Consider the following 24,557-nt stretch of genomic DNA (forward strand, 5'->3'; position numbering starts at 1 on the left):
ATAATTAAGTGATGATTTTATGGAGAGAAATTAATACATATTTGCTTCACTACAGAAATATCGAAATATGTCAGTGGTTACCATTTTGTTTGAAAATGAAACCATAATGTCTAATTATGGTTTTCTAAGAAAAATAAATTTCTCTATAATTTTATAGTGAAGTTAATATACTCCATAGTGCTCCTGAACCCATTTGCAAATTAGCAATTAGCCAGCTAAAAAAAAACTAAATCATAAAAAGAGGGAGGAAAGGTCATTCTAAGTACTATTTAATTTTGTTAATATCAATTTTATTTACTATATTTTTCCAAAGTGAGTATTTTTCTCTTCAAATAAATAAAAGTTAAGTAGAGCAAACTGCACATAGTATGGCTAAATACTTATGTATACATACTTAGGATATATTTATTTAATTATACTAAATATTATATTAAAATGAATCATTGATCCATCAAAAATTGTTTATAAAAAGGTATGAATATTTACATTTCTGAAAGTTTAAGACAAATAATGATCAAATTGTGTAATGCCAAGTTGTCATCAAATCTGTAATCTGTAGAACCACTAGAAATTAGAGTATTTTGAAATTACCATTACATTTTTTGAAGAAGTTAAATATTTTACATTTACTCTAATTTTATTTTTATACTGGTAGTTGTTACTCATCAGTTTAATTTAAGTTGGAAAATTCCAAATCCTACTGCCAGATGTTCAGTTGTGAACTCTTCATTTGCAGAAACTATTTTTTCTTTGTATTTTCCTACAGTGTTAGATACACATAACAGTTTGAAGGTACAAAGAAAGTATAAATGGCACTCCTCATATAAAAGTGTACTTTACTATAAATTACATAACTAGACAAAATACAAAAAGTCAATTTAACAAGCATTGTCATTGTCTTAATTTTTGGTACTTCACTAACTTGATAAGTTGACTAAAGGATGTTTTTTTTTTTTTCAGTTTGGGCAATTTTTCCATCACATATATATGAAGTCATTTAAATTTTATTCGACAAGGTATATTTATATTCAAAGTACTCTGCCTAGCCATGCAAGAGATACAAAGATGTAAAGGATATTTTGCCTGTCCCTGTACGACTTGTTACTCAATTCAGCATCAAAATTGCAATCTAGTAAGGTGGTGGGGTCAAAGAGTACATGTTCCTCATTTTCTCATCACCAAGTGAAAACATTTGAATGTTTAGTAGCACTATTTTTAGAAGGGTTTCATAGGCTTCACAGAGTGCCAGAAATGTTGATGACATACATGAAATAATTTTGAGAAAAATAATCACAGTTCTCAGAGTTTCTTAGAACTATAAGAGCTTAAAAGAGCCTCAGAGATTCTTTAATCTGAGTAACAAAGGAATGAGAACTGAGAAATCATCCATTTTCATTCCATCATTATACCTGTACCCGTAGAGTTTAAGCAACTCATTAAAAATCACAAATATTTTCTACCCCTAAATGTGACTCTTTCCCTCCACCATATTACCTCTCTTCCAATCTTTTTATATTACAGATAAGACAACTAAGTCTAGGAAAGTGGAGATTCTTCCCCATGGCTCCACAGACTATTAATAGTATAACCAAAGCTAGTCCCAAGGTCTCCTGATTCTCGGGCCACTGATGTTTCAAAGTCTGTTATGGTCTAGGATGCTTCTCTTAACATAACTAAACTTTCTTTGAATTCTTCAACCATATTTTTTTGGCATGATTCTGTGAACAACTTGATACCTATTCTGTATGCACCAGGGGGATACAAGCTCCCTAACAGCCTTTGGAGGTATTACTCTGTTTTTTGTTTTGTTTTGTTTTTTTATTAGTTAACTAGAATTTAGCCAAGGGCAGCTGGGAAACACAGTAGATAGAGCACCAAGCCTGAAGGTAGGAAGATCTGAGTTCAAATATGGCCTCAGAAATCCCAGATAAGTCATTTAACTCTGTTTCCCTAATCTCTGTTTCCCTAACCTTCTGCCTTAGAGCTCTTACTAAAAAAGTAATATTTAAATAAGAATCCAAACTCTAGAAAACATTTTATTAACTATTAACTAAATCTCTATTTAGTATGGATCCCATAGAAAGAGAATAGAATTTGACGAATTAATGACAATTAATGGTAATATATTTCAGATAGATATATAGAAACAACAAAAAGGAAATAATGGCTCTACTGATCAACAATGAATAATACAGATCACAATAATTTAAAATAATAGCAACTAGCATTTGTAGAGTGCCTACCATATGCTAGATTCTTTACAAATAGTACCACATTTGTTCCTCACAACAACTCTGGGAGGCAGGTATTATTATTGTCAGTATTTTTCAGTTGAGGAACCTGCGGTAAACAGGAGTGAGAATTTTCCCAAGGTCACACAGCTAATGTTCGAGGCTGGATCTGAACTCAGGTCTTCCACCACAGCTCTTCTGCCACAGCCTGTTCATATACTGTATTTCCCTTGTGGAGAGTCCATCCAACATGATAAGGCATTTTTTTCTAGCTCTTGCCACTGGTTATTGCTTACTCGTGCAGGACTCGATGCAATAAACATTGAATAATTGGCAGTTGAGACTATTTCAGGGGAATACATTTTCCATTTATTTTGTATACAGGACATACTTCATGATGGTGGCAAACAATTCTAGTAAGCATACATCACAATTTTATAGCGTACTCAGTTATCACTTTTGGTTTTGTTTCTTTTATTCTGAATGATTTTCAATTATGCACAGAAAACTCCTTTTTAAAAGCAAAGCCTTTAAGGTGATACTTTGTTCTGCTCATCAATTATTATTTATGGCCAATCACTATGCACAGTGAGATCTTGTAATCCCTAAATCCTTCCGTCAGTTATGCATCTATAAAGATGTGGTCTGCTGCAGAATGGAATTTCTTAAAATTTCTTCAAAGGTGGTTTCAATGTATCCATAACTGTTATGAAAACAAAGCTGAAAAAGTAAACAAATAATTCAGTAATTTCGACATTCTCTTAGTTTCCATCTCAGGAGTAAATAAATTATTGTCATAGATATTTTTTTCTAAGCATTGGTCTTCCTCCCCTTCTTTCCTCTATGATTTTAATTAGAGGGACAATATGAAAAGCCCATGAATGAGGAAAAGCTATAAATATAATACAACAGTCTTTCAGAAGAGAGAAAAATCACCTCTAACTATCAAATGGGTGACATTTAACCTATGCCTTGAAGTATTAGTATTCTTTTGATAGATCAGTATGGTAGGGCAGAATATTTTAAGTAAAATGAAAAGTATGAGCAAAGGTCTGGAAACAACAGAATCTATTTGGGGAATAGTTCCTTTTTGGTTGAAATGGAGACACCTGAAGGGAAATAGTGAGAGTAAGACAGGAACAGTAGGTTGAGATCAAATGGTGGAGCTTGAATTATAAGACTTCCAAAATTACTTCTTAGGAATAAAGAAGCATGGAGGAGGGCAGATAGAGTGGGGGGCTGAGTATGAATATTTTCAGAGCAATATTTTAGGAATAAGAGGCAAGTAGGTAGCATAATGGATAGAGTAGTAGATTTTGACTCAGAAAGTCCTGACTGAATTTTGTTTCATGCTCTTACTAGTTTTATGACCTTGATGAGTCACTTAAATTCTCAACCTCATTTTCTTCATATTTAAAATATGGATAATAATAAAAGTTACTTCAGAATTACTAGAAAGGTCAAATGAGGTAATATAGACAGTATCCAAAATATAAAGGACTATATACATTTTTTTTGTTTTGTTTTGTTTTTTAAACCCTTGTACTTCGGTGTATTGTCTCATAGGTGGAAGATTGGCAAGGGTGGGCAATGGGGGTCAAGTGACTTGCCCAGGGTCACACAGCTGGGAAGTGGCTGAGGCCGGGTTTGAACCCAGGACCTCCTGTCTCTAGGCCTGACTCTCACTCCACTGAGCTACCCAGCTGCCCCTAGGACTATATACATTTTAGATAGTATTATTAGAAGCAGAAATGAATTGAGAACCTAGAGATTTGGACACTAGTTAGAAAACCATTACAAGAAAAGAGAGTCCTTTGACCATTTTTTATAGTAAAGAGATCAGAAGGAAATCAAGGAAAAACACAGAAAAAGCAGAATAGTTACAAGCTGAGATAAATATAAACATATTTTTGTTTGTTTTTATTTTTTGTTAAAATCAGAATACTTTCTTTTAAGCTAACGCAATTGTATGAGTGAGAGCTTGTACCATATGAGTTGTATTGGAAATTAAAAGAAGGGATGAATATGGAGAAGATTAAGGACTAAAAATCAGCAAGGCATCACAGCTAATAAAAAGTGAGAAGAGGATGGAAGCAATGATGACACTGAGTCTGGTTGATTAGGCATAATAATACAGTTACCCAAATAGAAGTAATCAGAAAGAGAATCAGTTTTTCAAAATAGAGGATGAATTTAGTTTGTAATATATTCTATATAAGGTACCTTCAAATCTAGGAGTAAATGGAAAAGAAAAGTTCTAGAAAACAGAGCTGAACGGTAAATTGGCTGGTAAAACAATTATTCATACATAAAATAGTAGTTTTACATTGAATTCCATGATTATTTGAAGAAATGAGGAAGTTTTATCATATGTAGGATCACAGGCTATTATTTAAAATTCTATAAAGGACTTTGGGAATGCTGTCAGAGTTTTTTTTTAAGAGGTTTATCATTAAAGACATTTTATGATATTTTCATGCATTGAAATTCTCTACATAAAACACATAAGAAGTTCTGTTTTTTTTTTAATACTGATACTCAATTCATATGAACTCACTGATTTAAAAGGTACACATTGGGGCAACCAGGTGACTCGGATGGAGAGCCAGGCCTAGAGACAGGAGGTCCTGAGTTCAAATCTGCCCTCAGACACTTCCTAGCTGTGTGACCCTGGTCAAATCACTTGACCCCCATTGCCTACCCTTACCACTCTTCTGCCTTGGAACCAATAAATAGTATTAAAACCCTTACATAAGATAAGTGTTTTTTAAAAAAAAAAAGAACTGCACATATAGTTATTGAGCCCTGGTGCCCTGGAGGTTGTAGTAGAGGCTTTGCTTTCTAGTGGAAAATAATTCCTAAATCTAAATGTATTGAGTCACAGGATAATAAAAAAAAGTTGGAAGGGAATGGGGTGGGGTGGTGGAGAAAGGGGAGTCATGTAGTTGAATTCTTTCCTTTACAGATGAGGAAACTAAGACCCTGAGAGATTTGCCAGAGTAACACAGCTGGTAAATATCTAAGATGGGATTTAAGTTCAGGTATTTCTGTCTCCAAATTTTGATAGGTTCTATTTACTACACCTCACTACTTCTTCAAATAAAAGTAAAAATAATAAAACTTTAATCATTTACTAATAATATTATTTCAGATAATGGAATTATAAATTTAGAAATTGAACAGACCATAAAAGCCATCTAGGTCAACTCCCTTACCTCGATTTTACAGATTAGGAAACTGAAGTCTAGAAAAGTAAGGTAAATCATCACTCAAGTAGCAATTAACTTTCACAACTAGGTATTGGTGAAACTAATTTCTTATTATGGTTGTATCTATGACTTAATTCCTCTACTAAGCATCTAGGCAGCATAGAGGATGGAGTGCTGATCATCCAGTCTGGAAAACTGAATTCAAATTTGATCTCAAACACTTATCAGATCTATGTCCCTGGGCAAGTCATTTAGCTTCTGTCTAACTCAATTTCTGCAACTGTAAAATGGGGAAACTTCTCAATACCATTGTGAGAATCTAATGATCTAATGTACTTAGCACAGATTTGGGTCTTAATAAGTGCTTGTTCTTTCCCACACTTCTTATTAAAATTTTAATTTTAGAATATCATTTATTAGATACAAAGAAAGTAATTTTCATTCTATTCAAAATTGGGTGAATATGAGTATATTTAGCCAGCCCATATTGTAATATCTTATGAAGCTCTCATTCTAATTTTATAAATGGTAATTAAATAAAAGGCAATTATATAAATATATATATATATATATAATATATAAAAACCTATTGTAGTGCATAGATGGTCAACCTTGGAGACAGAAAGACTTAAATTTATGTCCTGCCTCTGACATAGAACTAGTAGTGTGATCCTTAAAGAGTTAATGAGTATAAGACTAAGATGCAAAAGTGTTGCTGAACTATATCTGTGCAAGGAGACTCAGCCTACCATCAAAATCACAGTTCTGAAACAAAAAAGAAATGGAAAAACTGAGAAATTAAATGCTATAAGGCTAGAGGCAGGATACTATCTCTTCACTATTGAGCTACAGGTACTCCTCTGTTCTGTTTACTTTTGTAGCTGATAAAAATTGAGTACCCCATTAGTTGAGGAAAGAAATTTAATTTTTAAAAAAAGTTATTGAATCCCTAAATGAAAAAAATAGAGAAAGACTTAAAATTGGGCTATGTAAAGAAAGATCAGAGAAGGAAAAGGTTGCTTCTTTGTGAATCTTTACCTAATAAAATTTGAAATTCCTTTCTAGCCTACCCTAAAAAAATAAAAGATGAATCATGAGGGTTGCAAGAAAAAAGAAAACATTTAGGATCCATTTCAATGATGAAAAAAGATGAAGGAAAATTTCATTTTCAAGAAAGTCATTTCATTTATTTCTATTGTGAATCAGTTTTTCTCATTTTTTTCAGAGCAAGATTCTTACTGAGAAACCCACATAAAGGTTTACAACTTAGTTCACACCTTCTTTTAAATCCTAACATCCCGTGGGCCCTTAGAAAGTATGTAAAAACTCTAGCTCTTCTATTCTTGTAGTAACTTAGACATCTTTTCTGAATGCAAGGAAGGCTTAATTCAATATTTAAGTTTCATTAAAAAAGAGGATATGTGTCTTACTATGAAATCCATGGCATTATTAAAGTAAATATGAATAATTCATGAAATAGTTTGAAGGACATGTTCTACTCTACTTACCTCAGGATGAGATTGTTTCAGAGATTCATGATGTTTAAATTAACCAACAAAAATGATCATTAAGCCCTGAAACCTAAAATACAAAATTATCTTCAGAAAAGTTTTTCTTTCCACTTTTTCCCTTCCCCCATAAACATAGAAGAGAGACTAGCATTGTAAGCAAAATTTATCCGTACATTTTACTGCTTTTGATGGGAGCGATATTCTAAAGTCCTGTTTTGGAAATAAAAATACCTGCTTTTTTCCTAAAAAGAAAATTTTCTTGAGATTTAACTTGTTAATGTTACTAAGGTTCATAATATGAATGTAGCTTCTGACCCCATGAGTCCAAAGACAGCTAGGTCACAAGTACTAGAGATCAGCCCTCAAGCTCTGGATCATAGACCAGCAACACGTCCAATAATAGCTCAAGAAAGCTGTACTCAACTGAATCAACTATATCCTCAATGAACATTCCTCCAGTTATGGTTAATGAAACTTCTTTTTAAAAATTAATTTTTGATAGCCTCTGATTTTTTTTTCATTTTATCCTAATTCCAAAACCTGAGATAACCAATTGAAATGATCAATCCTGGTTTATCATAGTACTAAGGCAGGAATTATTTTCAATATACTATTAAAATATAATTTAAGGTAGCCAGAAATCCATTCATAAGGATGGACTTTTTAGAAATATATCTGAAATAGTCTAAGCAGTTATTATAATTCCCTATTGGGCTTTTGTACTAAAGTTATATAGCTAATGTCTCCTTGGGAAATCATAATACCCACAGTTTTCAAAGACTGTGTCAAGAGCACCCAGGATCTACAAGATCAAAATAATCTATAATTAATCAGAATATAAGCATAGTGGTATTCTACGTAAGAAAAGATTTATTGCTGAAAAGCTGACCATGAAACATTTGATTTTATGATCATAAAGACTTTCAGTTAAATAGCTATTCATTAGGTCCTTAATTCATCAAGGCCTTTAGGATTCATAGACAATATAATATGTGGGGAGGAAGAAATCAACTTTTTATTAAGCACCTACTTTGGGAACAGATAAATAAATACAAAGTAATTATAAACTAATTTCAGAAGAGAGTACTAAAAATAGAGAAAAGCCCTTTAGGGTATCCTAGAGAATCAAATAAAAAATTAGCTGAAATATACATCTTTAGCAAAATTTCAGGATACAAAATAAACTCACAAAAATCATCATCTTTTCTATATATTGCCAACAGAGTTCAGCAGCAAGAGATAGAAAGAGAAATTCCATTTAAAAATAACTCTAAAGAATATAAAATATCTGGAAATCTACTTGTCAAGACAAACCCAGGAATTATATGAACACAATTACAAAACACTTTTCACACAAAGTCATATTAAACAATTGGAAAAATATTAATTGCTCATGGATGTGCTGAACTAATGTGATAAAAATGGCAATTCTACCTAAACTAACTTACTTATTCAGTGCCATGCCAATCCAACTACCAAATAATTATTTTAAAGAACTAGAAAGAAAGCAATAACAAAATTCATCTGGAAGAAGAAAAGGTCAAGATATCAGGGAAATTAATGGGGAAAAATGTGAAAGAAGATGGCCTAGCAATAGCAGATCTCAAACTGTACTGTAAAGCAATCATAAAAACAATTTGGTATTAGTTAAGAAATAGAATGGTGGGTCAACTGAATAGATTAGATATCCAATATACAGGGGTAAATGACCTAAGCAACCTAGTGTTTGATATACTCAAAGACCCCAGCTTTTAAGATAAGAACTTACTATTTAACAAAAACTACTGGGAAAACTGGAAAACAGTACAGCAGAAATTAGATATAAACCAATATCTCATAACCTACACCAAGATAAAGTCAAAATATCATTTATTAAATTAATTAATTTAGAATATTTTTCCATGGTTACATGATTTCATGTTCTTTTCCTCATACTTCTCTGCATACCATTTAAGTTGAATAGAGCAGGAGGTTCCCCTGGCTCTGTCCTATTTTTGTATGGCTTTCTTTCCCCCTTGCAGCACTTTGTGTTTGATTGGTATGGAAGGGTTTTCACAGAGGAATTGACATTTGTTGCTTCTAAGCCACCATCTTGACTCCACCCTGGTATATGATTTATATATTAAGAGTGCTACCGTAAGTAAATTAGCAAAACAGAATAGTGTATCTGGCATATCTATGGATAAGGGAAGAATTTATGGCCAAATGAGATAGAGAGCATTAGATGATATAAAATGAATAATTTTGTTTATATTTAATGGCTTTTGTACAAACAAAACCAGCAAAACAAAGCAAAGATTAAAAAGGAATAAAAGTTTCATAACAAATTTCTCTGATAAATGACTAATTTCTCAATTTTTTAGAGAACCGTCAAATTTATAATAATACATTATTCATCAAGTGAAATAAATGGTCAAAGGCTATGAACAAGCAATTTTCAGATGAAGAAATTAAAACAATCAATAATCATATGAAAAAAATATTTTCAATCACTCTTGATTAGAGAAATGTAAATTAAATGAACTGAGGTACCACCTCACACCTATCATGTTGGTCAATATGACAGTAAAAGAAATTGTGAACTTATACAACCATTCTGGAAAGCACTTTGGAACATATACCACAATTTACTTAGCCATTATTCATTTGATGGATATCCCCTAAATTTCCAATTTTTTGCCACCATAAAAAGAGCTGCAATAAATATGTTTGTACTGTTAGGTCCTTCCCCCTTTTTAATGATCTCCTTGGGATACAGATCCAATAGTGGTATTACAGGATCAAAGGTTTAGACAATTTTATAGTGTTTTAGATATAGTTCCAAATTGTCCTCTAGAATGTCACTCATTGTGGAACAAGGAAACTAAATATTGAACCAGTTATACTTAAGGAAATATTAGTTAAAAATTTAGTTTTAGAGGTGAATTTTATCATAATGAAAATTTTCAAAGCAGTAATCATTTGAGTATGAAATTTAAAAAATGGAGACATTTAATTTCCACTCATTCAAATTTCCAACTATTGGTACTCAGATTGAAGAGTTTCTGGGAGATCTTTAAAGATTTCAGAACCCTTTTGGATAGTCAGCACAATAGACAGTAATGATGTTCTCAGTATTCAAAGAATCAGAATTTCAGGAGACTTTATGTCAACCAATGACCCATTGGAACAGTTGGTTTTCACTAAATAAACCAAACATGATACTGATAGGACAATCAACATCCTGTTTTTAGAGTCTCCAAGGAGCAAAACCTAACTATTTAGCACATTAAAAATCAGGTTTATCTTGTATTTTTAAACCAAATCTGTTCCCTCTTCTTCTTCTTCAGTATTCCAATAAGTACTAAAATGTGAGGAGCAAAAGACCATATCATGAATATTAAATAAAAATAATGCAACATACTGGGAAAGATTGGCTGTATGTAAATTAAGCCAAATATGAGGGTTTAAATTGCTCATCTTGTAGAGACAGACAGTTCTCCATCAATATCTTATGAAATTTTGAACATGTCTAGAAATGATTGATTGCAGTTATTATGGACTGCTGGCTATAAAGGGATTTTTTGGATGTCCTTTTTACATTTAAAAAAAATTGCAAGCAGCATTGTGACTTAGCTTTGCTTCAGCAATCTCCTACTAAGGCATACAGGGAAATTTATAACTCAGGAAGCATGACATAGAAGAGAGCATACTAGATTTGAAGGCAAGGTGGCATCTGGCTTTAAATCCTGGTTGACGCTTACTGTGCAAACTTTGGATGGACACACCTTCTCTGAGTTTCAGATTCTTCATTTATTAAATGTGTCTAAGAATACTTTCACATGCTATTTCCATTGAGTACATTAAAAATAACACAACAAAGCTTCTAGCACCACGGGGAAGTTACATGGGGTGCCGAGCAATCAGAAAGATATGAAATGGTATGTAACTTTATGTCTAAGCAGATCCTCATATTTGCAGAACTTTGGACAATCCAATTAATGGACTTGTACCTTTGGAGAAATACTTGAAATTAGGAAGTCCTGAACTTCATTCCAGCTTCAGACGTTTTTACTAGCTGAATGATCCTGTGTAATTCATTTACATTATACTTTGGCTACCTCATATGTAAAATGGGGATAATAATAGCATTTACCTATCTATGATTTATAAGGATAAAAAAATTGTCAGATGCCTTGTTAACTTTAACGAATATATAAATACTAGTTATTATTATAAAGAACAAACAACATGAATCAACCAAAAAAAAAGTTTCTTTGTGTGCTTCCCTGTAGGATTACAGAGTGAACATCTTCCTCCGTCAGAAGTGGAATGATCCGCGCCTTGCATATAGTGAATATCCTGATGATTCTCTAGACTTAGATCCATCCATGTTGGATTCCATTTGGAAACCTGACCTTTTCTTTGCTAATGAAAAAGGTGCCAACTTTCATGAGGTTACTACAGACAACAAATTGCTAAGAATTTTCAAAAATGGCAATGTGCTGTATTCAATCAGGTGAGTCTTAGATGGGTTAACTGTTTCAATTTTCCATTTTTCATTTCTGTGTGTTTCTTGCCAGCTATTGACCTTGAGAGCTCATGCAGCTATTGTCCCACACCAACAGGGGCCAGCAGGGAAGATTAAATGAAAATTGAAGGACAATGAAATCCAACATAAAATGAAAAAATAAAAAAAAAATAAAAAAACAACAGTTGGTAAATTCACTAAAATATCTGCAAGGGATGAAACTTCCTGAGTTTGCTGGATTTTTCCATCTTGTTGGGCTCATTATCCATTGGTACATCCTTTCCATTTTTACATTTCCCACTTTGGACAACTTTTTACCTTTTTCCATCTCCATTCCACAATTCTCACTCCTATCTTCATGTAGTTGACAACCCAAATCTCAATGACAGCCCGAGTCAGAAGGTTTTTGAAGCATGTTTTTTATCTTTTACACATTTCTCCAAGTTGCATAATGGATTTTACAGGCATTGATCTTTCATATTTGGTCTTATATTTAGCCAACATTATAACAGGATGAAAGTTTTTTTTATAGTGTTGATGACCTGGACATTATAGAGGAGACCAATGAAACGACTCCATTTTCATCCATGTGCTTTTGCATCTTGCAGCTCTGCCTTTTGTATGAAAATCGTCATGATAGCTTGGTCTGGTATTAAACTTCATCAATTTTATAATTGAATCGTCTATCATTCATAACAGGCTGGATCTCCAAAATGTACATCAAACATGGAAGTCAACTATTGCAGAGGAACCTTAAGGCGTGTTACTTCTGCCAAACTTTTTGGTGATTTGTTTCAGTCAAAAATCTGTTAGAATCAGAATGATTGCTTTGTAAAGTGATGGAGCAGGACTTGAAAACTTCTGAAGTCCCTTATGGGCATTTAGGTGGCAGAACTGATAAGCTCAAGGCATGAAGTCAGAAAGATTCATCTTCCTAAGTTTGAATCTAGCCAGACATTTACTATCTGTGTCATCTTGGGCAAGTCGTTTAATCTTGTTCATCTATGTTTCCTCATCTGTAAAATGAGCTGAAGAAGGAAATGGCAAACCATTCCAATACCTTTGTCGAGAAAACTGCTTATGGGGTCATAAAGAATCAGGCATGACTGAAAAATGACTAACCTACAAAATAAGTCCCTTCTAGCTCAAGATGATGAGTCCTGAAGTCATCCTGACACTGATTCTAAATTATTTTTACTCAATTCAAGACTGACAATAGGTCATCAGGAATAAAATGCAAGTCTCTTGTTCACAAGTTCCCTGTAACAACTACACAAAACAAGGAAAATCTGATAATTATAAAAATCAGTGTCTTACTAAATAATTGAAGCTATTAGCCAGCTTGTACATGGTTTCCTAAAGTTCATAATGTGCTTTACTGGAATTTCATCCTTACAAAAAATCCTGGGAAGTGGGTGAAATTATTATCCCCATTCTATAGATAAGGAAGACAAGGTAGAGAGAAAGTAAATTGCCAAGGATCACAGAGCTAGTAAATGTCTAAGTCTAGATTTGAACTCAGATCTTCCTGATTCTTTTTATGGCATTGTCTTCATTACACCACCTAGCTGCCTTCTAAAAACTGTTTATCTTAAAAAATAAATAAATAAATAAAAATAAAAACTGTTTATCTTAATAATGAAAAGAATAACATGAAGAGAAATACTTATAATCTGTTGTGGGTCTAAACTAAATTAATTTTAATTGATCTCATTATTCTTTTCCCTTTTATTAATTAGTCTCTCTCAAGAATTTTGATGTGTAAGATGCTTCTGAGGCTATCAGCCACAGATGTTAGATTCATCATTGTATGACATTCTTGAATTCGTGCTGACCTACCGTTCTCATGATGCTATCTCTCCTCATTTTTCTTTGCCAATGAATCAATTACTTCTTAAAAGTGACAAGATGAAATCACTGTAAAATGCTTTATTTTTCCCAGCTGTCATTTTTAGCATTTTCCAAAATGATGACAAATGCACCCCTGATTGATTAATTTTTACACACGACAAGAAAGTGAAGCATTTTAATTAAAGATAAAGAAATTCCAAGATGAAAATCAGATCAAAGTTGAATTTTGAAACCTTTCAGAAAAATTATTTGAATAAGGTATATTAAGGTAAGGGCAGCTAGATGGCACTATGGATAGAGAACCAGACTTGGAGTCAAGAAGACTTGTTCAAATCTGGCCTCAGACAATTACGGTGTGACCTGGGCAAGTCGCTTAGCTCCTTTGCCTCAGTACCTCATCTGTAAAATAGGGACACATGAGAGAAGGAAATGGCAAACTATTTCAGTATCTTTGCCAAGGAAACATGGACTTAGTCCATGGATTGACATAGTCAGACACAGCTGAACAACTAAACAATAGTAAGGTAGAGTCTTTCTTTCTTGTAATTCAAGGGTTTTTTTTTTTGCACTGATAAATAATATTGGTAAAAATGTTTTCCATATAATCATTATGATTTTGAAAAATATATCCTCTTTTGAGGACCAGTGTTGACTCTAATCCAGCACGCACATGCACACAAAGTTTTCAATTTAATCTGCAATGTTTCAAAGTGCCTAGAATCTTAAAACATTTTTAATGAATCTAAATTCTTAGATATTTGATGAATCTCAGGATCACAGATATATAGCTGAGGGATCTCAGAAGTGACTGAATTCAAACCCCTCATTTTACAGATGAGAAAACTAAAAAAACAGTGATAGTAAGTGACTTACCCAAGATCACAGAAACAGTAAGTACCAGAACCAGGATCTGAACACAGGTCTTCAGACTTCAAATCCAGAGACAAAACTATAGAGTAGCTAAAATGATTAATGTCAGTGACAAAGGAAATACATTAAAAATTATTATTCCATCAATGTAGGAAATCCTTTTACCAAGATGAGTCATACTTTATTAATAACTTAGTAGATATTTTACAAAGTGGCCTGAGACTCACAAAGGCATAATGATTTTCCCATGGTCAGCTAATCAATAAGTATTACCCAGGTCCTATTCTCCGTCCACTATGCCACAAACCACTTAATGATGCTAAATATTTCTCAATTGAATGATAATAATAATGATAATAATAATAAAATGATATATTTTATCTCAAAAAGGACAGAGTTACAAATTTGCTCATTTATAGAAAATAACCTCATTCACTTTTTATATGATCCAGCAAAATAAATTGCCCAAGAAGTATTTACTTTTCCTATTTCATCTATAAACAGATAGCAAATGTGTAAAGCAAATATGTAAAATTCAATCCCTATGGCATTCATTTCTCACCATGTTTCATTTCTTGACTTCAAAATATGTTATCCAATTCTTTATTTCATTTTCACCTTCTCTATTTCAGTTTCAATAGCTCCTAGCTAACAGTATAAAATCAATAGTTTTGGTAAAATAGTATAAAATGTGACACATTTATCACAAAAATGTTTATCATAGAATATGAACTATCTCAAAATGGCAATTGGCTTTGGCAGACAATAACTAAAAATAGGTCCTTCAAGAAAGAGTTGTTTAAAGCATATATGCATAAGAATGCTAAAATTAAACAAAAATAATTGTTTTTCCTTATAAGCCCACACTGAACTAGAATAAGTTAACAATTTATTTTTATGTGCCTACTATATGTCAAGAATTATAATTAAACACTAGAGACTCGTTTAAAAACTCAAAAACATTCCCTACCTTCAGTGAGACTACATTGTAGTAGATGAGCCAACATACACACATAGAAATAATATATAAGATATATAAAAGCAGGTACCAGGTCATATTAGAGTGAAAAGCTCTAGCCCTCCTTTAGAAAGCAGGGTTGCTACTGAAGCTTGAAGAAAGAGAAACCAATATGTAGAGAAGGAAGAGATAAAACAGTCCAGACATGGGAGCCATCCTGGCTCAGAGGAAGGAAATAGACACATGGACCAGTGCAGCTGAATCAAAGAGGGGTGAAGGGTAAATGAAGACTATAAAGATGAGAAGGAAAGAGATTGTGAACTTTAAAATATCACATAGTAGATTTTCTGTTTGATCTTTGAGGTTATAGGAAGCCATTGGACTTTGGGAGGTAGGGAAGGCAGCCTATGATCATATTTACACTTCAGCAAAATGACTTAAGTGAGTTTGTGAAGGATGGTTTGAAGTAGAGACATAGGCAATGAGAATAATTAGGAGGCTATTGCAATTGCTCAAATGAGTAGGATTAAAGCTTGAATCAGAATGGTACCTATAGGAATAGAAATTGGAAAAGGAAATGTATGATACATTGTGAAGATAAAATTATGATATTGGGCAAATTATCAGCTATATGGGTAAGTGAACAGGAGTGGAGGATGGCATCAAGATTAGAAAACTGGGTGGCTAGTTTAGTATTGCGCCCCTACGTTAATGCCAAAGTTTGATGGAATGATAGCTTAGGGAAAAGAGTTCTAAGATGCCTCTAGGAAATCTTTTGAATTGTCCAATAGGAAATTCTTAATGTAGTACTGAATCTCAGGAGAGAGACTATGGCTAGCTGTACAGAACTTGGAGTCATATCCATAGAGATGATCATTGACCCTATGGGTATTGATTAGAATCATTAAGTGAGAGAGAAAAAGGAAAAAAGGCCAGAAGAGTTTTCAGTCATAGTAGGTATATTGTGGGTGACGATCCAGAAAGTTTAAGAGTCAACAAATAACCAAGAATTTAGGAAGTACTATGTGCTAGCACTCAGATTACAAAGAAGGCAAATATGTTCAAGAAGATCATATTCTAAAGAGGACAATATGCAAACAATTATATACAATAAGACACATAAAGTACAAATTAGAAGTAATCTCAAATGCAAGGAACTAATTAAAGAAAATCAGAAAAGTATTCTTGCAGAAGAAAGGGTTTTACCTGAGACTTGAAAAAGCTAAGAAGCAGAGATGAAAAGAGAGAGAATTCCAGAAATGTGGCATAGTCTTGGAAAATGCAGAGTTAGGAAATGAAGTATCTTGGGAAAAGATCAACAAGGAGGCCAGTGTCATTAGACTGTAGAGTACAAAGGAGTATATTTTATCCTGATAGTAATAAGGAGTCACTCAATTTTGTTGAGTTGAGGGGTGTTATGACTTTTATTTCATTCATTGCTAAGTAGAAGATGGATAGAAGACTTGCCCGGTTTATTCAGAATTGGGAGTGATATTCATTAAATTGTTACTGTTCTATCTTTTCCGTTGTGTCTGATTCTTTGAGTGTCCATTTGGATCTTCACAAAGATAATAGAGTGGTTTACCATTCATTCCTTCTCCAGTTCATTTTACAGATGACAAAATTGAGGCAAACAGGGTTAAATGCCTTTTACAGGATCTCAAAAATTTGAACTTAGCAAGAAGAGTTTTCTTGATTTTTTACCCAACACTGTCCACTGCAGCCAAATAGATGTCTAGATTAAATTAAATTTAGCACGCATTTATTATTCATTGAGAATTGTGGTCTTGACATAGCAGTCTTGGTGCCAGAAAAATCTGGATTCAAATCTCATCTGAGACACATACTGACTATGTGACTCTAAGTATGTTTCTTAACCTCACAAAGTTATAAGCAACTCTTACAGTTTTAGAAAAGGTGTTAATAGCATTCCTAGAGGGCATTTCCTCATACAAGAATTCTCTATAGTTTGAAATCAAATGTCTTGCATCTGTCTCTATCATAGCACCAACTATGTAAATGCCAAAACTAGAGATGCAAGAAAAAAAAATGAAGCTTATAAATTACTTTTGAAAAAGGGTTAAAGTTTTGAGACAAAGGCTCAATGATCTGTGATCATATGAGAAGCCAGCTTCAAATGAGATTTTATTTTTTAGTGAGGCTAATTTGTCTCCTCAATATTCAAAGATTTTGTAACATTGTATGCTGCATGAAGCCGAAGATTCCTATGTGCAAAACTAAAAGGAACTGAGCCTGCTTTCATGTCTTGTCAACAAAACACAGTGTTCTCTCTTTCAGTAAGAGCTGTCCACTTCAAACAGTAGAATATGATTAATGACTACTTAATTTGGAGATGTTTGTTTTAGAGGCAATAGGTTTGCCTTTTTCAGGCCCTTTGTTTTCTTTATTCTGTAGCCTCCATTTTAATAACTACTTCTATTGGTAAAAACCCAGAATTGGCTAAAAATTTGCAAACGTGTTATCAAAGAAACCTTTCTAAAACCATACCTTAAACTGAAAGGACAGAAAGACATCAAAAGATTATTTTTCCCCCAGCATATGAGTTATACCAGGAATTTCTGCTTTTCTTTGCCAGACAGCAACTTGAGTCTTGCTTTCAAAATTATATAATGTCTGTTATTTTTTTGTGCAGTGAGATCTTCAGGATGTGAATTTAACTTCTCATAGCATAGCTGGAGCATTCAAAAGTGTTGGAGAGTGTTTGTATCCTTTCAAGAAGGTCAAAGTACATATTGCCAAAGACAAGACCTTTAACAAGTCCCAGCCATGTTGGATATTTTAAAAATTTCTGTGATTAAGATGAAAGCAGACTTCAGCATTTAATGCTAATTAATATAAATCCAAGCCTTCCTGCTTTCAAAGTTCCTTAAAAGGCCAAAGGCTATTGAGTTGCAAAGGTCCTTGTAAAGTTTTTTAAACTAGACAAGACAGGTGAAAAAGAGTTTAACAGTTGATTATCCCCTTTGTAAGTGAAAATATAAAGTATATGAAATTCTCCAATGTAGGAGTTCAAGAAGAATAATCTATGTCAACCTTGAAAAACACAGAACCATTAAAGAAGTTAGAAAGAACAAGTCTTTAATCAGAACAAGGAAGACAATGCTCAGATCAGCCACTACACAGAGCCAAAGCTCTGGGACTCTGGGAACAATGTCTCCCAAAAAAAGCCCCTTCAAAGAAATTTTCTAGTGAGCTAAAGAACTGGGGATCTTATATATCTTTTGGGGAATAAAGGACAGGAAAGTTCAATTGACTGGCTTTACACTGACTCGAGGATAGGAAGAGCCCAGTTGATGCTTTACAATGGATACAAGGGAAGGATGATGCCAACCAAGGGCTGGAGTTACCTTGGTGAGGTCTCTCCCAAGCCAAAAAGGGTATTTAAGATTAGATTATATCTACTAATTCTATCTAAACCCAGATCATTTGGTACTTTAAGGTGTCTTATTCAGTCTTAGACAAGCTCAGTCTGGGACTTCCCTTAAGACAAGTTCCCAAGGGACAGGGGCAAACCTGGGAGTTCCATAAACACAGCTGACATTTAATATCTTATGCACTCTTTCACAATTCACTAATATTCTTATCTGTCCTATTCCTTTCTCAATTTTTATTTTGTAACATGACACCTTATACTTCTTTAATATACAATACCTCTGTTCAATACATAGAAAGAATTTTGAGAGGTTGCTAGATATTTGTTTTGAGCTAGCCATCAGGTGTTTTTTTTAATTAAAAGATAAAATATACATAGATGTGTCTCTGTAAAATACTATGTAATATATTATTCTTGTTCCTATTGTTATTTTCCAATTTGTCCAAAATCAACAATGCTTTCCTTCCCTCTAAACCATAAAGATAAAAAATGAATTTGAAAGTATTCATTTGTCTTAGAATGACCATTTTATATATTCCAAGACTAACTCATAGCTAATGGGCATCTTGGCCCTGACATTTATTCTGCTATAAATAGATGTCTATCAAACAACGAGTTCTTTTCCTTTCAATTATTGCTTCATTAGTAACATTTTATAGTGTCCTCATTTACAATAACTTTTTAAAAATTCTTTCAGATTGACATTAATACTCTCCTGTCCAATGGATCTCAAAAATTTTCCTATGGATGTACAAACATGTATAATGCAACTAGAAAGCTGTAAGTATGAACAACATAAACTCTGATTTTTAAAAATTCATTTTGATACAAAATTTCAGCAGTAGTTAAAACTTGTTGGAGAATTTTTTAAAAGTCTTTTTAGCAGTATTTGGTTGCTTAATGAGGTCATCATTCAACTGGGTATTGTAGTGTTGTGGGAGAGCTTTAAGTAAAATCTGGACAGGTACTCTTTGTAAGAATGCAAGACTCCAAAGCTTAGCTTAAAAATAAAAGGAGAAATGTATTCATTTAGAATTCATTTTGATATGGCTGAGAAACATTGTGCAGGGGTTGACACTGCCTCCTAGAGGAGATGGATTCTGAGCTTCTTATACCTTTTAGACAACAGGAGCTGCATGACAAGGGATAAGGGGATGGAATGAGGTTAGGCAGGAGTGGGAGATGTTTGCCATCTCACCAGAGCTAGAATGATGCTTTGTGTCCTGAAGATACAGCGAGGGACTGGCAATAGTTTAGGGGACAGGTAGATGTCCTTAGATACAGCCCGATGGTATCAGAGCATAACAGAGAGATATATGTCTGTGCCCACCTCATAATCTAGGGGAGAATCCAAGGGGAATATTTCTCTCAGGGGCCTTTCCTTATCATGGTTTTCTGATGCCCAGGGTCACCTTTTCCTGAGCACTACAAGAATGCAAGGAAGGAAAGGAATTTTCCTACTTTCTTTTTGACTTGAAGCACTTCTGGAGTTTGGGATGTCCCAAGGAAAGATGGGATTCCATGCTATTCTCCCCTCTTGAAATTCTAGGGGAGAGAAGGGTGATGGTCCGTATTGTATGGCTTCTTCAAAGTTTGTAATGGGTGTAGAGCACAGGGTCCTTAGGGACATTTCTTCTTTGAATTCCTAGGTCCTAGTGGCTGAGGACCTGAAGGCTTGGAGATCTGAAGGATATGTTCAGGAGACTCGTTCCCCTAATTGGCAAAAGTAGCTCAAGGGGAGAGTCAGTCTCTAAGGCAGAGGTGTAGAAGCTCGGACTAGGCAAAAACTGGAGCAACAGATATAAACAGAGAAAATTAGTACAACAAAAATTGATATTAAACACTGGTGTTTGGGTAGCTTATCCCCACAGTCAATAAACTTCACCTTCAGAAATCATCTTCTGACAGGAATGGGTCCCCTCAGGGAATCTGATTCCTAAGTTGCTTTGTTCCTGATTAAAACACTTTTGCAAAGCATACATTAATATAGCATCTATAAACACATAAGTAACAACACTTTTCAGATAGGTTTCTCTATCCCAGATTCTGGAGGAAATCCAGAAAGCTCTGGGTCAGTCCAAGCCCAAGATCCAAACTTCAATTTTGGTAAATTAAGACTGTAACTACAGGTAGATGAACAAAGCTCACTACTTCTTAAAATATGTTCCCTAATACTTTGTTAAACTCCAATTATTGATCTATTTGGTGGTTTGGGGAAATGGAAACTTTCATTTTACAATTTGCATTATGGGAATTTGGCATAAAAGGAAAAAGCAGGAAAGGATTATTCATCCATGCTGGTTCTATGGCTTAAACAGGCACTGAGTGACTTATCATATTCTGCCTTGAGGTACAGCAATAGCTCACACAATAAGTTCTACTCAGGACTCCTGTGGCGTTATCAGGCAGAAGAATCCAATTCTAGCTGAGGCTAAAACATTGACCTGTAACAAGTCCCGTTCTTCTAAGTGCCTCTTATTTTCCCTCTTAAATGATAGATCAGTCATCAGACAGTGATTCCTGAATTCCAAACTCAAAATAGCAAATTCTCACCATTTGCAGCTCAGAGAAGTTTAACCTCTCACTAATCTTATTCCACTATCTTCAAATTTCCATATAAGCCAAACAAGCTTTTGGTTCCACAGGGCTAATTGCTTGCCCACTCTAAAGATCCCTTAACACCCTACAAGTTTAAATTGGGATGTCTGCTCTTTTAACTTTTGTCCTATTACAGATCGAACTGAAAATACATCTGTGCTGCGGTTACTTGCTTAAGCTCCCTAATCCTCTCTACCAGGTGTCATTTCGCCCTGCTATTAGTGGTCCAAGAGAGCCCAGATTACTAGTCTTCTTAACAATTGCATTCTCCACACACAGAATCTTTGGTGAATTATCATATCCAATTCACCTCAAATAGTACATTTAGTTCACAACATGAATTGTGAACTAAAACATCCTTTGCAAGTAAACAGAGTCAAATTGTGCTTAGACACATTTAAACACCCATTTACATTTAAGCAGTTATCCTTGCACAAAGTACATATTTTGGCAATAATTAACATACCACAATTTTGTCACAAATCCAGAAATAAAGAAGAGGGGTGTTAAATTGATCAGCTTCACAGGAACTATAAAGAGAGGAGTTCAGGGATGGATTATCTAAGGAGAGAGTATCATCCTGGCCATAGGGCTTGACCATCTATCTGAAGGAGAGGCCTCTGATACAATAAAAGGATACTTCAAGTTTTTGAACCTCTGTCTTCTAGAAACAGCAGGAAGCAAAATGCAAAATTCCTTCTCACTTCCCTAATATGCACATGCAAGAGAGAACACAGACTTCTCAGACAACACAAACAGTTAAGACATGCCTCTTATTTTTCTCTTCTTTCAAACCCCACCAGAGCTTTTTTTTAAATCCAAACCTTCTGCTTAATACCAACAACTTCCTCTCTGCCACCACAATTCCACATACTCGAACTTGCCATTGGACTTTGATTACAGTCCTTCTTTGTTCCTTATTCAAACCCAACAATCGTCTCACCTTCTCAGACTTACTTTTACCATCATAAGTCAAATAAACTTCTTTCCAGTCAGTATCAGTTCAATTGCTAATCAATAACCCCAAAGACTCCTGATCTAAAGGAATGCATCATTTAAACCCTAAATCTTTAGCACTCTCTTTTATCCAATTCATCTTAGTCAGTAATTTTAGTCCATAGGGCAAATTGGTAAACTGAGGTAACCATTTAGGATTGAGCAAAATTTATGGTGCAGTCAGGTTTACAACAAGCATGTACTTACATTCAAGCAATGAAATCACTCTCATCTTAAAATATACATTTCAGCAGTAAATCACATAACGCAGCCATTTTTCATAAGGCATTTAGCATTACAGGTTCTATTTTAAATTTTCAGATTGGAAACTTTTTTCTTTCAATTCTCAATTTTAAGCTACTGATGAAAACAGTTCATGGTATGTTTAAACACTTAAATCCCTAAATTTGGTTTCAGTGAGTTGCACTGACCTCAGACCTCCAAGTTGAAGACACACTTACATTAACACAGGGATGGGCAAACTTTGGGGTCAGATATGCAGCCCCCTGAAGTGTTCTATCCTGCCATGCAACACTATTCCTAATCTGACGAATACAATGAGTAGGATACAATACAAATAAACTTTGAAAGAGTTGCCTTAGAAACAGACTGACAGATGAGCATTTCCTTTCCTTTGGCCCCCTCTTTAAAAATCTGTCCATCACTGGACTAATAGATATGAACAGAATGGAATTGAGCCTCCCTGAGGCTGTACTGTTTAAAAGCCTTTTTTGTTAATACTACATCAACGACCTCTGCATATAGACTGAAGTTTTGCTAAATTCCACAAGCATAATTTGAAAATTAGGACGTTGTCTTTCAAACCCACAGTACTAACTTTGAAATAAACACCAATAACCAAATCTAATAGAGAGATTTAAGATTCCTTCTTCTGGCCAGCAGAGAGGAAACAGAGATTTGATCAGGACACCTTATCTGCCTGGGCTTTTCCCAAAACAGTTGGTAAAAGATTGATTCCCTTACACTATACTAACTTATCTTAGAGTCTGAGAAGAGGTTGTTGGTAGTGGTAGTTGGTAAAAATCTAAGTACTAGGTGTTTAAAAGTGTAAGTCACTTAAAATTCCAGAGGCAAGGGGTTTCTCAGGACCTCCAATGGTCTGCTGCCAAGATGTGATGGGAGATAAGGCTGAGACTGGCTAAGCTAAGTTTTGGAGTCTTGTATTTTTGCAAAGGTTACCTATCAGGAAACTGGGGTTCACCTCAAGTTCCCCCAGAATAGTAGCATACTTGGAAAAGTGTCAATAACTAGCAAAAAGTCATAACATTTTCCATTCCAAAGAAATAGAAAAGCTATAGAAGACACAGAGGATCTCATTTTTCTAATGAGCTAATAACTATTTTTATGGATGAAATATACTGATTTTTAAAGTTTGTTGGGGTTTTTTGTTGCTGTTGTTTTTAGAAAGGCTTTAATTTACTACAAAAAGTAGTATACCTTAAATAAGATGCTTATTTTAAGATATTCATCAATGGACCAAAATAACTGAATCCTTCCATCATTTTGGTTCAATTACCTTATTTGCAATATATATCTGAAATCAGCTTTTTGAATAAATTTAGTTCTTGAGGTAGAGAAGAATGGTGGAAGCAACCCTCAGCAGGAGTAAAATTAGGAATTAAGTGGTAAGGGAAAAGAGCTAGATAAAAGAAGTCAATTACTTGGCAGCTTTCTAATTCAACTAACTATTCTTGCTAATTGCTTAGCCCAGTTGATGCTACATTGCCAAAGGAGTCTAATTCCTGTTAATGCACTCATTGTTTTATACATTTTTAAAGCCTTAGCCACCTTAGCCTAAGTAAAGTCTCACTTAAATGCAAATGTCCTAGAATACATCAATGATTTGCTTTCTAGAAAAATTTACTCCTTATCCTCTTTATACAGCTGTACTTTGGAAACTAAGCCTCATACAATAATAATAAAAGAGGGGGCAGCTAGCTGGGTGAATTAGTGGATTGAGAGCCAGGCCTAGAGACAGGAGGTCCTAGGTTCAAATCTGGCCTCAGATACTTCCTTCCTGTGTGACCCTGGGTAAGTCATTTGACCCCCATTGCCTAGACCTTACCACTCTTCTGCCTTGGAGCCAATAATTGGCTCCAAGACAGAAGGTAAGGGTTTAGAAAAAAGAAGAATAAAAGAACATGTTGTAGTATATAAAACTATTCAAAAAACATTTAATTAATTTGTTTCAATCCTCTTAGAGCTTTTTTTTCCCTTTTCTCCAGGAACCTATTATATGAAGTTTGAAAAAGTTTCAACCATATAAATGCTTCTATACCTTTTTTTTTTCCAGATCAATTGCCCTATGCCTTTCAGTATACAGGCTATCAATACTCTAGACTTAGTTAGATTAAAAGTGACTATCACTAAAGTACAATTCTCCAACATATAATTCAGAATATACATCA

General features: G+C 34.1%; 1 protein-coding gene across 1 annotated transcript in view; it reads left to right on the forward strand.

Moving 5' to 3' along the window:
* GLRA3 (glycine receptor alpha 3) overlaps positions 1-24,557 on the forward strand; it is a 173,978-nt gene that overhangs the window by 89,452 nt on the left and 59,969 nt on the right. Inside the window, exons 4-5 of the mRNA XM_044681669.1 lie at positions 11,226-11,449; positions 19,232-19,314. Of these exons, the coding sequence (XP_044537604.1) occupies positions 11,226-11,449; positions 19,232-19,314 (307 nt within the window). The remainder of the gene's footprint in view (positions 1-11,225; positions 11,450-19,231; positions 19,315-24,557) is intronic.

Source organism: Gracilinanus agilis, chromosome 6 (genome assembly GCF_016433145.1).
Source record: "Gracilinanus agilis isolate LMUSP501 chromosome 6, AgileGrace, whole genome shotgun sequence".
NCBI classification, from domain to species: Eukaryota; Metazoa; Chordata; class Mammalia; order Didelphimorphia; family Didelphidae; genus Gracilinanus; species Gracilinanus agilis.